The sequence below is a fragment of the Salvia splendens genome, chromosome 20 (assembly GCF_004379255.2).
Source record: "Salvia splendens isolate huo1 chromosome 20, SspV2, whole genome shotgun sequence".
NCBI lineage: Eukaryota > Viridiplantae > Streptophyta > Magnoliopsida > Lamiales > Lamiaceae > Salvia > Salvia splendens.
In genome coordinates, this window is record NC_056051.1 from 10554789 (window position 1) to 10567504 (window position 12716).

Below are 12716 nucleotides of genomic sequence, written 5' to 3' on the forward strand. Positions count from 1 at the left end.
CATAGCAAAGGCAAGAGTAGAAAACGGTCCGACTCCACACGGCTCGGACCCCATCCTACTCCCTTCAAAAGTGCAATTAAACAAAACAAAGGCTCAATGATCTTCCATCTCCGAGTAACCGACTCTAGTATCCGTCCCCATCTAGGGTTCGAATGTTTGGAACACCCATTCGGTCCAAGCGGACGAAGTCCATGAGGTCTCTTGGTGCAGAATTATGATCCAATTGTCGACCGCTATCAAGCCTTAGGCCCATTCTCGCGAGGAAATCCGCCGCCTTGTTCCCCTCCCGGTGTATGAAGGTGGCTTGGAATTTAAGTTGGCGCTTGAGAAGGATCAATTGCGCCTCTACTTGCCGAGCTAGAGCCGGCCCCCACCCTGCTCCATTGACCAGATTAATGGCTTGCTCGGCATCTGATTCGATCCAGATTGGTAAGTCAAGATCCTTGGCTAAGCACAGCCCATGGATCATGGCCGTCAGCTCAGCCTCCAGAGCCGAGTGTGCTTCAAGGGGCGTGCTAAACGCCACCAACATGTTGCCCGAGCTGTCCCGAATGATTCCTCCCCCCCTGCTTTGTTGGTCACTTCATTGAAGGAGCCATCCGTGTTTAGTTTAATCCAAGGGTGGTCCGGGGGGGTCCCATTTGATTGCCATGGCTAGCGGCTGCGCCCTAGCTGGTTCCACTTGTTGCGGGATGTTGATTCTAAGTTTGACCCCTCGCCAATGCTTTGGCTTCAAGTTCCCGTTGGCCATGGAGTTCCGGATGAACATGTGGATCTGCCATACCACATTGTGCGGATTGAACCTCGTGTCTTGGTGCCGGCTCATGTTTCATTCCGCCCAGATGAACCACAAGATGAGGTAGGGGATGGCTCGGCTAAGGTGCTTCTTGTTCGGTTGGTGACATCTTCGCATCCAAGTTTCAATTCTCATTGGGATTGTGTCATTGATTGAGAGGCGGGGGTCGCCCCATCAAACCACGAATCAAACTCATTCCATACTCTGCGAGCTCCGTAACCCTGAATGAACAGGTGTTGGAGGGACTCAATATTCGGTCGAAGAGGGCAACATTGGCACTTGGAGGCAAGTTCAATCTCCCGCCACTGAAGTTTTGTGTCGACTGGCACCCGATTGGAAAGAAGCCTCCAGATGAAGATGGCTATTGACTTAGTGAGGCCCGCCTGCCAAACATCACCCAGGCCTTGAACGATCGGGTTCCGCCCTCGGAGTGTGTCCCACGTCGATGCTACCGTGAATTCCCCGTGCTCAGAGAGGGTCCACCGTGGGATATCCTGTTCGTCTTGGAGTATCGGGGTGCTGAGGATGCGATCAATAATATGCTGTGGGATGCCGGCTTGATCGTGCAGGAGTCGGAGCTTGGGTTCATCCCAAGTGCCATTTGTAATGAACTCCGAGACCCGGGTGGTTGGCCTTCCCCTATCATCAAGGCTGAGGTCCCTGAGTGGGCTGTTGCCAAGCCAGATGTCATCCCAGAAGTAGATATTCCCTTGCCCCACAAGCCACCTCATGTACGGTTGCGCGAGAGTCCAATCTCTGGAGAGCCTCCTCCATGTAGGGCTACTCCTGCTCGGCGTTCTCAAGGTAAGTGGTGTGGAGATGGAGCAATATTTTTGCCATCATGTATTTTGCCCAAAGGGAGTTTTGTTCCCGAAAGCGCCAGCATAATTTTATGTTGAAAGCACGTAAAACCTCCAAAGTTTTCCGAATCCCGAGACCTCCTCCTCGGTAGGGCGACACATTTGATCCCATCCAATCCAATGGGTTCGCTTTCTCTCACTCGTAGATCCCCAAAAGAATCGGTCCATTTGTTGATCAAGTTGTTTTAAGGTGCCGGCAGTGGGCTCAATGGCTTGGAAGATGTGTAAGGGGATCGCTTCAAGGGTGCTCTTAATCAGCGTGAGCCTCCCTCCAAAAGATAAGTGCCGGTGTGCCCAGCCCAAAATTCTTCTTGCAATCTTTTCACGTAGGAAGAGGAACATGTCCGTGCGCTTTACACCACGGTAGATGGGGACGCCGAGGTAGAGGAAAGGAAAGGTGCCCCTAATGAAGCCTCCTTCCGCTTGGATCGAGGGTGCCCAATGGTCATGGATTTCGGCGATATAGAAGTTGCTCTTGGTGAGGCTGACTTGTTGGCCGGAGACATTTCATAGTTCTCGAGAGAGGCTCGGAGCCGGCGCAGGGGGGGTTGCCGCCACTTGTGTGAATATTATAATATCATCCGCATAAGCTAGGTGGCTGACCTCAATGCATCTCCGCGAGGCCTTAAACACCATATCCCTTTGGCCAAGTATAAGCTTATCCCAGGCTCGAGACAGGTAGTCCGCGTCAATTACAAACAACGCAGGGGGGAAATCGGATCACCTTGTCGGAGTCCCCGTGTTGATCTGAAGAATCCTGAAAGTACCCCCATTGACAAGGATCGAGAACCAACACGAGCCTATGCACCTCTCCATGAGTGAGATCCATGTGTCCGGGAATCCCATTCGCCGAAGCACCTTGAAGAGGAAAGGCCATTGGATCCTATCATAGGCTTTCGCCATGTCGATCTTCACCGCTACATTAGGCGCTGGGGAGCATCTTGCAAGTTCATGGAACATCTCTTGGGCAACAGAGCATTATCATTGAGGAGCCGCCCTTTCACGAAACCATTTTGGTTTGGGGGAGAGATGACCTGTGGAAGGAAAGGGGAGAGTCGAGTCGTGAGTACCTTGGTGATGATCTTGTTAAAGACGTTGCAGAGGCTGATGGGTCGGTAGTCGGTCCATGACTCGGGCGACGCCTTCTTTGGGATGAGGACAATGCTTGTGGCCGTAATACTTCGTGGCAGGAAAGCCCCTCTAAAGAACTGGCCAATTGCTTCCACCACCTCCGGCCCCACAATAGTCCAACAGGCTTGGTAGAAAGTGGCGGATAAGCCATCGGGTCCGGGGGCGCTATCTCCGGAAATGCTGAAAACGGCGCTCCTGATCTCGTCTGCACCCGGCGCATTTGCGATGTCCGCAAAGTGCTCGGCTGAGTGTACTCGCTGGATAAGGTCAAGGTCTGGCTCGTCTAGAACCGGGTTGCTGGGCGCTAGGAGTTGTTGGTAGAAATCTACCGCTGACTTTTTTATTTCGGCCTCCTCAGTAAGCTCCTGGCCGTTGACACGAATCGAGTGGATGCGTAGGCGAACTCTTTTTTGTTTCACCCAGCTTTGATAGAACCGGGTATTTTTGTCGCCCTCCGCAAGCCATCTCACGGCTGCCTTTTGCCGCCAAAATCCTCTTTCATTTTCAGCAACATGATGTACTCGGCAATGTATTTATTGATCATTGTCCTATTTTCCGGTGTTGGCCTTGCCTCGAAGATGGATTGGGCCACGGCAATTCCTTCCTCCTTTTCCTTGAGGTTGGCATGGATGTTCCCTAAAACTCTTTGTTCCACGCCTTTAGGGCTCTTTTCACTCTAGCATGTTTGATTTGAATATTTAGGAGTCCACTCGCCCCCGTACTCTCCTCCCATGCATTTTGCACTACAGCCATGAACCCCCCATGTCGGATCCACATGTTCTGGAATCGGAATGCCTTGCCTTCGATGGTAGTGTTCAGCATCTTACATCTTACAAGGACCGGCCCGTGGTCCGAAGCAACCCGAGGGAGGTTCGTAACCCGAGTAGCTTCGAAGGCCCTAGCCCAACCCTCACTAACAAGCACTCTATCCAATCTTTCAAAGAGGCCGTTTTTGGCCCATGTGAATTCCGCCCCATCGAACCCCGGATCAAGGAGCCTACAGTCTTCAATTGCCTCTGCGAAACCGACCATCTCGGCTTGCCTGTTGGTGTCGCTCCCAACCCTATCTCGGTGTGATAGGATGGTGTTGAAGTCGCCACCGATAATCCATGGTGATCCTTGAGGGCCCCAGCAATCTCTCTCATCTTATCCCACAGGAGGTGTCTTTCGGATCTTGTGCATTTGGCATACACGGCCGAAATGGCCAGCGGCCCTAGCAATGCGGTGGGACTTGAGACGCCCATGTAGGATTTCTTCCGAATCACAATCAATATCAAAAGTGTATCCCTCTTCCGCAAACAACCAGATTTTTCCGGTCATGTTCGATCCAATGTAGGACAGCCCCAGGGCCTTGGAGAACCGGTCCGGATCCGGTGTTGTGAGTGGTTCCATTATTGCAAGGAATAAAACATTATGAGATTTAATTAGCCTTTTCAAAACGTTTTGGGTTGACGCATTTGCGATTCCCCTCACGTTCCAAAACATGATATTGTAAGACATCATTAACAAGTAGGATGCGTACCCGAAGGAGACGAAGTCCCTCCTTGATATTCAATGAGATGTTGCTCTTTGTTCGTTGCGTGCTCCTCGGCATCGTCAAATGGAGAGCCGTCTCCAATCCTCTCGGTCCCCACTTGCATGTCCATGGCCGAGTCGTTGACTAGGGGGCGGTGGTTTCTTCTTCTCAAAGTTTTTAAGAATCACATGAGCACTAACAAATACTACTCCCTCATTGGCGAATGGAGAATTTGATGTCTACAATTGTGAGAAGCGGACGACTCGCCATGCCATGCAAGTGGGGACCGAGAGGATTGGAGACGGCTCTCCACTTGACGATGCCGAGGAGCACGCAACGAACAAAGAGCAACATCTCATTGAATATCAAGGAGGGACTTCGTCTCCTTCGGGTACGCATCCTACTTGGAATGATGTCTTATACATATCATGTTTTTGGAACGTGAGGGGAATCGCAAATGCGTCAACCAAAACGTTTGGAAAAGCTAATTAAATCTCATAATGTTTTATTCCTTGCAATAATGGAACCACTCACAACACCGGATCCGGACCGGTTCTCCAAGGCCCTTGGGGCTGTCCTACATTGGAATCGAACATGACCGGAAAAATCTGGTTGTTTGCGGAAGAGGGATTACACTTTTGATATTGATTGTGATTCGGAACAAATCCTACATGGGCGTCTCAAGTCCCACCGCATTGCTAGGCCGCTGGCCATTTCGGCCGTGTATGCCAAATGCACAAGATCCGAAAGACACCTCCTGTGGGATAAGATGAGAGAGATTGCTGGGGCCCTCGAAGGATCACCATGGATTATCGGTGGCGACTTCAACACCATCCTATCACACCGAGATAGGGTTGGGAGCGACACCAACAGGCCAGCCGAGATGGTCGGCTTCGCAGAGGCAATTGAAGACTGTAGGCTCCTTGATCCGGGGTTCGATGGGGCGGAATTCACATGGGCCAAAAACGGCCTCTTTGAAAGATTGGATAGAGTGCTTGTTAGTGAGGGTTGGGCTAGGGCCTTCGAAGCTACTCGGGTTACGAACCTCCCTCGGGTTGCTTCGGACCACGGGCCGGTCCTTGTAAGATGTAAGATGCTGAACACTACCATCGGAGGCAAGGCATTCCGATTCCAGAACATGTGGATCCGACATGGGGGGTTCATGGCTGTAGTGCAAAATGCATGGGAGGAGAGTACGGGGGCGAGTGGACTCCTAAATATTCAAATCAAACATGCTAGAGTGAAAAGAGCCCTAAAGGCGTGGAACAAAGAAGTTTTTGGGAACATCCATGCCAACCTCAAGGAAAAGGAGGAAGGAATTGCCGTGGCTCAATCCATCTTCGAGGCAAGGCCAACACCGGAAAATAGGACAATGATCAATAAATACATTGCCGAGTACATCATGTTGTTGAAAATGGAAAGAGGATTTTTGGCGGCAAAAGGCAGCCCTGAGATGGCTTGCGGAGGGCGACAAAAATACCCGGTTCTATCAAAGCTGGGTGAAACAAAAAAGAGTTCGCCTACGCATCCACTCGATTCGTGTCAACGGCCAGGAGCTTACTGAGGAGGCCGAAATAAAAAAGTCAGCGGTAGATTTCTACCAACAACTCCTAGCGCCCATCAACCCGGTTCTAGACGAGCCAGACCTTGACCTTATCCAGCGAGTACACTCAACCGAGAACTTTGCGGACATCGCAAATCGCCGGGTGCGGACGAGATCAGGAGCGCCGTTTTCAGCATTTCCGGAGATAGCGCCCCCGGACCCGATGGCTTATCCGCCACTTTCTACCAAGCCTGTTGGACTATTGTGGGGCCGGAGGTGGTGGAAGCAATTGGCCAGTTCTGTAGAGGGGCTTTCCTGCCACGAAGTATTACGGCCACAAGCATTGTCCTCATCCCAAAGAAGGCGTCGCCCGAGTCATGGACCGACTACCGACCCATCAGCCTCTGCAACGTCTTTAACAAGATCATCACCAAGGTACTCACGACTCGACTCTCCCCTTTCCTTCCACAGGTCATCTCCCCAAACCAAAGTGGTTTCGTGAAAGGGCGGCTCCTCAATGATAATGCTCTGTTGGCCCAAGAGATGTTCCATGAACTTGCAAGATGCTCCCCAGCGCCTAATGTAGCGGTGAAGATCGACATGGCGAAAGCCTATGATAGGATCCAATGGCCTTTCCTCTTCAAGGTGCTTCGGCGAATGGGATTCCCGGACACATGGATCTCACTCATGGAGAGGTGCATAGGCTCGTGTTGGTTCTCGATCCTTGTCAATGGGGTACTTTCAGGATTCTTCAGATCAACACGGGGACTCCGACAAGGTGATCCGATTTCCCCTGCGTTGTTTGTAATTGCCGCGGACTACCTGTCTCGAGCCTTGGATAAGCTTATACTTGGCCAAAGGGATATGGTGTTGAAGGCCTCCCGGAGATGCATTGAGGGCCCCCTGCACCGGCTCCGAGCCTCTCTCGAGAACTATGAAAATGTCTCCGGCCAACAAGTCAGCCTCACCAAGAGCAACTTCTATATCGCCGAAATCCATGACCATTGGGCACCCTCGATCCAAGCGGAAGGAGGCTTCACTAGGGGCACCTTTCCTTTCCTCTACCTCGGCGTCCCCATCTACCGTGGTGTAAAGCGCACGGACATGTTCCTCTTCCTACGTGAAAAGATTGCAAGAAGAATTTCGGGCTGGGCACACCGGCACTTATCTTTTGGAGGGAGGCTCACGCTGATTAAGAGCACCCTTGAAGCGATCCCCTTACACATCTTCCAAGCCATTGAGCCCACTGCCGGCACCTTAAAACAACTTGATCAACAAATGGCCCGATTCTTTTGGGGATCTACGAGTGAGAGAAAGCGAACCCATTGGATTGGATGGGATCAAATGTGTCGCCCTACCGAGGAAGGAGGTCTCGGGATTCGGAAAACTTTGGAGGTTTTACGTGCTTTCAACATAAAATTATGCTGGCGCTTTCGGGAACAAAACTCCCTTTGGGCAAAATACATGATGGCAAAATATTGCTCCATCTCCACACCACTTACCTTGAGAACGCCGAGCAGGAGTAGCCCTACATGGAGGAGGCTCTCCAGAGCTTGGACTCTCGCGCAACCGTACATGAGGTGGCTTGCGGGGCAAGGGAATATCTACTTCTGGGATGACATCTGGCTTGGCAACAGCCCACTCAGGGACCTCAGCCTTGATGATAGGGGAAGGCCATTCACCCGGGTCTCGGAGTTCATTACAAATGGCACTTGGGATGAACCCAAGCTCCGACTCCTGCACGATCAAGCCGGCATCCCACAGCATATTATTGATCGCATCCTCAGCACCCCGATACTCCAAGACAAACAGGATATCCCACGGTGGACCCTCTCTGAGCACGGGGAATTCACGATAGCATCGACGTAGGACACACTCCGAGGGCGGAACCCGATCGTTCAAGGCCTGGGTGATGTTTGGCAGGCGGGCCTCACTAAGTCAATAGCCATCTTCATCTGGAGGCTTCTTTCCAATCGGGTGCCAGTCGACACAAAACTTCAGTGGCGGGAGATTGAACTTGCCTCCAAGTGCCAATGTTGCCCTCTTCGACCGAATATTGAGTCCCTCCAACACCTCTTCATTCAGGGTTACGGAGCTCGCAGAGTATGGAATGAGTTTGATTCGTGGTTTGATGGGGCGACCCCCCGCCTCTCAATCAAAGACACAATCCCAACGAGAATTGAAACTTGGATGCGAAGATGTCACCAACCGAACAAGAAGCACCTTAGCCGAGCCATCCCCTACCTCATCTTGTGGTTCATCTGGGCGGAAAGAAACATGAGCCGGCACCAAGACACGAGGTTCAATCCGCACAATGTGGTATGGCAGATCCACATGTTCATCCGGAACTCCATGGCCAACGGGAACTTGAAGCCAAAGCATTGGCGAGGGGTCAAACTTAGAATCAACATCCCGCAACAAGTGGAACCAGCTAGGGCGCAGCCGCTAGCCATGGCAATCAAATGGGACCCCCCGGACCACCCTTGGATTAAACTAAACACGGATGGCTCCTTCAATGAAGTGACCAACAAAGCAGGGGGGAGGAATCATTCGGGACAGCTCGGGCAACATGTTGGTGGCGTTTAGCACGCCCCTTGAAGCACACTCGGCTCTGGAGGCTGAGCTGACGGCCATGATCCATGGGCTGTGCTTAGCCAAGGATCTTGACTTACCAATCTGGATCGAATCAGATGCCGAGCAAGCCATTAATCTGGTCAATGGAGCAGGGTGGGGGTCGGCTCTAGCTCGGCAAGTAGTGGCGCAATTGATCCTGCTCAAGCGCCAACTTAAATTCCAAGCCACCTTCATACACCGGGAGGGGAACAAGGCGGCGGATTTCCTCGCGAGAATGGGCCTAAGGCTTGATAGCGGTCGACAATTGGATCATAATTCTGCACCAAGAGACCTCATGGACTTCGTCCGCTTGGACCGAATGGGTGTTCCAAACATTCGAACCCTAGATGGGGACGGATACTAGAGTCGGTTACTCGGAGATGGAAGATCATAGAGCCTTTGTTTTGTTTAATTGCACTTTTGAAGGGAGTAGGATGGGGTCCGAGCCGTGTGGAGTCGGACCGTTTTCTACTCTTGCCTTTGCTATGGAACACCACTTTCGGGTGTGGCCACGTTCTGTAATCCCCCTTTTTGATATATAGGGATGAGGGACCCACGAACCCTCCACCGTAATGGGGGCCTGCGCATGCCCGACAAGCTATTGCGCATCTTGCCTTACACAAGAGCCAGCTCACACTTCAGCCTACCTTTATACACCGTGAAGGAAACATGGCGGCTGACCTACTAGCGAAAATGGGGTTGGAGCTAAGTAGTAGTCGAACGATAGACGCCCAAACTGCACCGAGAGCCCTCAAAGATATCATTCGAATTGAGCAACTGGGAATCCCCAACATTAGAGTCTGGGAGGAAGATGGAGTGTGCGATTAAGAAAGGGGTACCATGGTAGGATTTAACCGATCTCGACTCCACCGAACGCCGTAGAGTACGTAGGTGTCGCGCCTCCCCCCGGCATGACCCTTACCTACTCTTGTGGTGTTAGTGTTCTAGTGTACTTGTATATGTTTTCTGTCCACCTAGACATAGATAGTTTGATTGGTTTCATTGTAATCCTAAAATGTACTCTTTGATATTTATGAAATAAAGGGACGAGGGACCCACGAACCCTCCACTATGAAGGTGTTAAAAATATATGAATTTCGAGATAATCATTTCCCACATATTGTTGTTCGTTTAGTATTTGTCTAGCTGAGGCCACAGCAAAAAAGTTGCAATCAACCAACTCCATCCTTTCAAGTGTTGCTATTTCACCCATACTTCCTGCAACTTATTGCACCGCCTTAGAATCAGGTGCTTGAGAAGGGGAAAGTGGGCATTGTTACTTTCCCACTGCTCAAGATCACTACCTTCAGCGAGAAGGTGCATAAGTTGACAGAACTCCTGTTCAACCGTCTCCCAAACTGCATGCAAAATTTCTTAGTTTCAGCACCTGTAGATTACGCAATGCACCGGCAGCACTTCTCATGCTTTTCCAAGGGGAATCCTGCAACCACTGAGAGACATTCTTTCAAGATTTTGAGGGAATGCAAGCTCCAGCAGAGGCATGGCTGATTCTGAAAGATGGTAGTCCACAATGAACTTCAACTTCTTGAGGTTATGCAGATTGACAAGAGATTCGAGCTGGTATTCTGACCAATCAACACAAGAGGGAACATCATACGAAACACACAGTTTTTTTTCTTTTTTTTATGAAATACCCCGAGGGTGGAGGGTTGAGGCGGACCCACACCTGTACATTACTAAAGACCATTGCAGCAAACAAACAAACAAACACCGAGTCGTCCAAAAGTGACGACTCACATCGACCAATCAGAGTACAACGAGGGCCACTCTATCAACTAGAGTGGTCATCTATATACTCTTAGGAACCATATTACAAGTACTTTGATGCACCCTTTGCATCACCAAAAACCCTAGACCATCTCCTAATTGAGGCCCGCAATAGGGATACCTCCGCAAGGGACACATCCTCCTGGATCAAGATCCTCGATGAAGCCCTCCATCTCCCGTTTGGGAAGCCCAAATGAAACAATCATTGAGCCAATGTCCGGCTCATTCGCACCCGATTTATCAATCCCAAATGTCACCGTAGCAACATTCTCCTTCGAATGCCAATTATCAATGTGTTGAGCTTTGATGTACATATCACCCTCTTGTACCTTGTCTTTCCTCTTTCTCGACACTAATTGGAAACCATCATCATCCACCCTTGGTTGGCTCCTACTAGCCACTCTTAGCTTCGACGGATCAGCATCCTTTCTTCGCTTGGTTTTGCCTCCATGTCTAATGGAGTTCCGGCCATCTACTTCTCCGGGGCTGAAACACAAAAGCTTGCTGATAGCATGGGGCACGCCATCGTGGGTAAGTTTTCACATTCTATTCCTACAGGCCATCATATTCAAAAAAACTCTAGATATCATTAAATTCCGATGTGGGTTCAATTGGAAATACATTAATGCTAAACATATCCTAATCCAATGCGAGGATTTGGCGGATTATGCCCGGCTTCTCGGAGGCCCAAAGGGAACACCCGTTTGGCTCATTGATCGCCACCCAATGAGGGTCTTCAAATGGTCCCCGGATTTCGATGCATATTGTGAGTCCCCGATAGCAGCAATTTGGTGTAATTTAATCGGACTCCCAATTCACTTGTTTGATCAATCCGCTCTTTTCGCCATCGGCAAGCTCCTCGGCAATCCAATCCAAGTTGATCGGGCTACGGCTACCAAGACGAGACTCTCCTTTGCCCGCATTTGTATTGAGATTGACATCACCAAACCGCCCCTTGAAGAGATAATCCTTGACTTGTGCGGCCGCGAGTTGGTGCAACAAGTCCGGTGGGATAAGATCCCATCCTATTGCCAAGAGTGTAAACATGTTGGCCATGCAAGTGATGTGTGCTATGCGATGGGCAAAAAGGAAAGGCCGCCGAAACGAAACTACAATATCAACCCGCCAAAGAAGGCAAACCCCGAAGGCCACGGTATGAAGGGCATGCAAGATGCGGTGAGGCACAATCCTAACTCCAATGAAGGGAACCGCCAAGGGAAGAATAAGGGCAATGCCGGGAATCGTCCTAACAACAATTCAAATGGAGAGGAGGAAAGGGATACAACTTGGGATGGTTCGGACATTATGGGTGGAACCCAAGGAGGGAATACTTCGCGCCCCGGAACATTCAAAGTGGGCCTCAAGCGCGGGGGAGGGGAAAAAGGGAACCCAACACCCCCGACCACCGAGCCACCTTCATCAACTCATGGAGATATGGATGCGGAATGGAAGTACACCAAGGCGAGCCGATCGGTGTCCCCACCTACACGAGGGAGTGCGAGAGGGGGCGCACGCCATGCAATGACTAGGGGGCGTGGTTTCTTCTCAAGTAAGAATCACATGAGCACTAACAAATACTACTCCCTCATGGCGAATGGAGAATTTGATGTCGACAATTGTGGAGAAGCGGACGACTCGGCCATGGACATGCAAGTGGGGACCGAGAGGATTGGAGACGGCTCTCCACTTGACGATGCCGAGGAGCACGCAACGAACAAAGAGCAACATCTCATTGAATATCAAGGAGGGACTTCGTCTCCTTCGGGTACGCATCCTACTTGTTAATGATGTCTTACAATATCATGTTTTGGAACGTGAGGGGAATCGCAAATGCGTCAACCCAAAACGTTTTGAAAAGGCTAATTAAATCTCATAATGTTTTATTCCTTGCAATAATGGAACCACTCACAACACCGGATCCGGACCGGTTCTCCAAGGCCCTGGGGCTGTCCTACATTGGATCGAACATGACCGGAAAAATCTGGTTGTTTGCGGAAGAGGGATACACTTTTGATATTGATTGTGATTCGGAACAAATCCTACATGGGCGTCTCAAGTCCCACCGCATTGCTAGGCCGCTGGCCATTTCGGCCGTGTATGCCAAATGCACAAGATCCGAAAGACACCTCCTGTGGGATAAGATGAGAGAGATTGCTGGGGCCCTCGAAGGATCACCATGGATTATCGGTGGTGACTTCAACACCATCCTATCACACCGAGATAGGGTTGGGAGCGACACCAACAGGCAAGCCGAGATGGTCGGCTTCGCAGAGGCAATTGAAGACTGTAGGCTCCTTGATCCGGGGTTCGATGGGGCGGAATTCACATGGGCCAAAAACGGCCTCTTTGAAAGATTGGATAGAGTGCTTGTTAGTGAGGGTTGGGCTAGGGCCTTCGAAGCTACTCGGGTTACGAACCTCCCTCGGGTTGCTTCGGACCACGGGCCGGTCCTTGTAAGATGTAAGATGC

The 12716-nt window shown here is 50.7% G+C and overlaps 2 protein-coding genes across 2 annotated transcripts; both read right to left on the reverse strand.

The window, feature by feature from the left end:
* Positions 1 to 124: 124 nt before the first annotated feature.
* On the reverse strand, positions 125 to 532 carry LOC121781458. The gene has a single exon (XM_042179196.1). The coding sequence runs from the start codon at positions 530 to 532 to the stop codon at positions 125 to 127; it is 408 nt and encodes a 135-aa protein (XP_042035130.1).
* A 2891-nt stretch (positions 533 to 3423) lies between these two features.
* LOC121781459 lies at positions 3424 to 3819 on the reverse strand. The gene has a single exon (XM_042179197.1). The coding sequence runs from the start codon at positions 3817 to 3819 to the stop codon at positions 3424 to 3426; it is 396 nt and encodes a 131-aa protein (XP_042035131.1).
* Positions 3820 to 12716: the final 8897 nt, after the last annotated feature.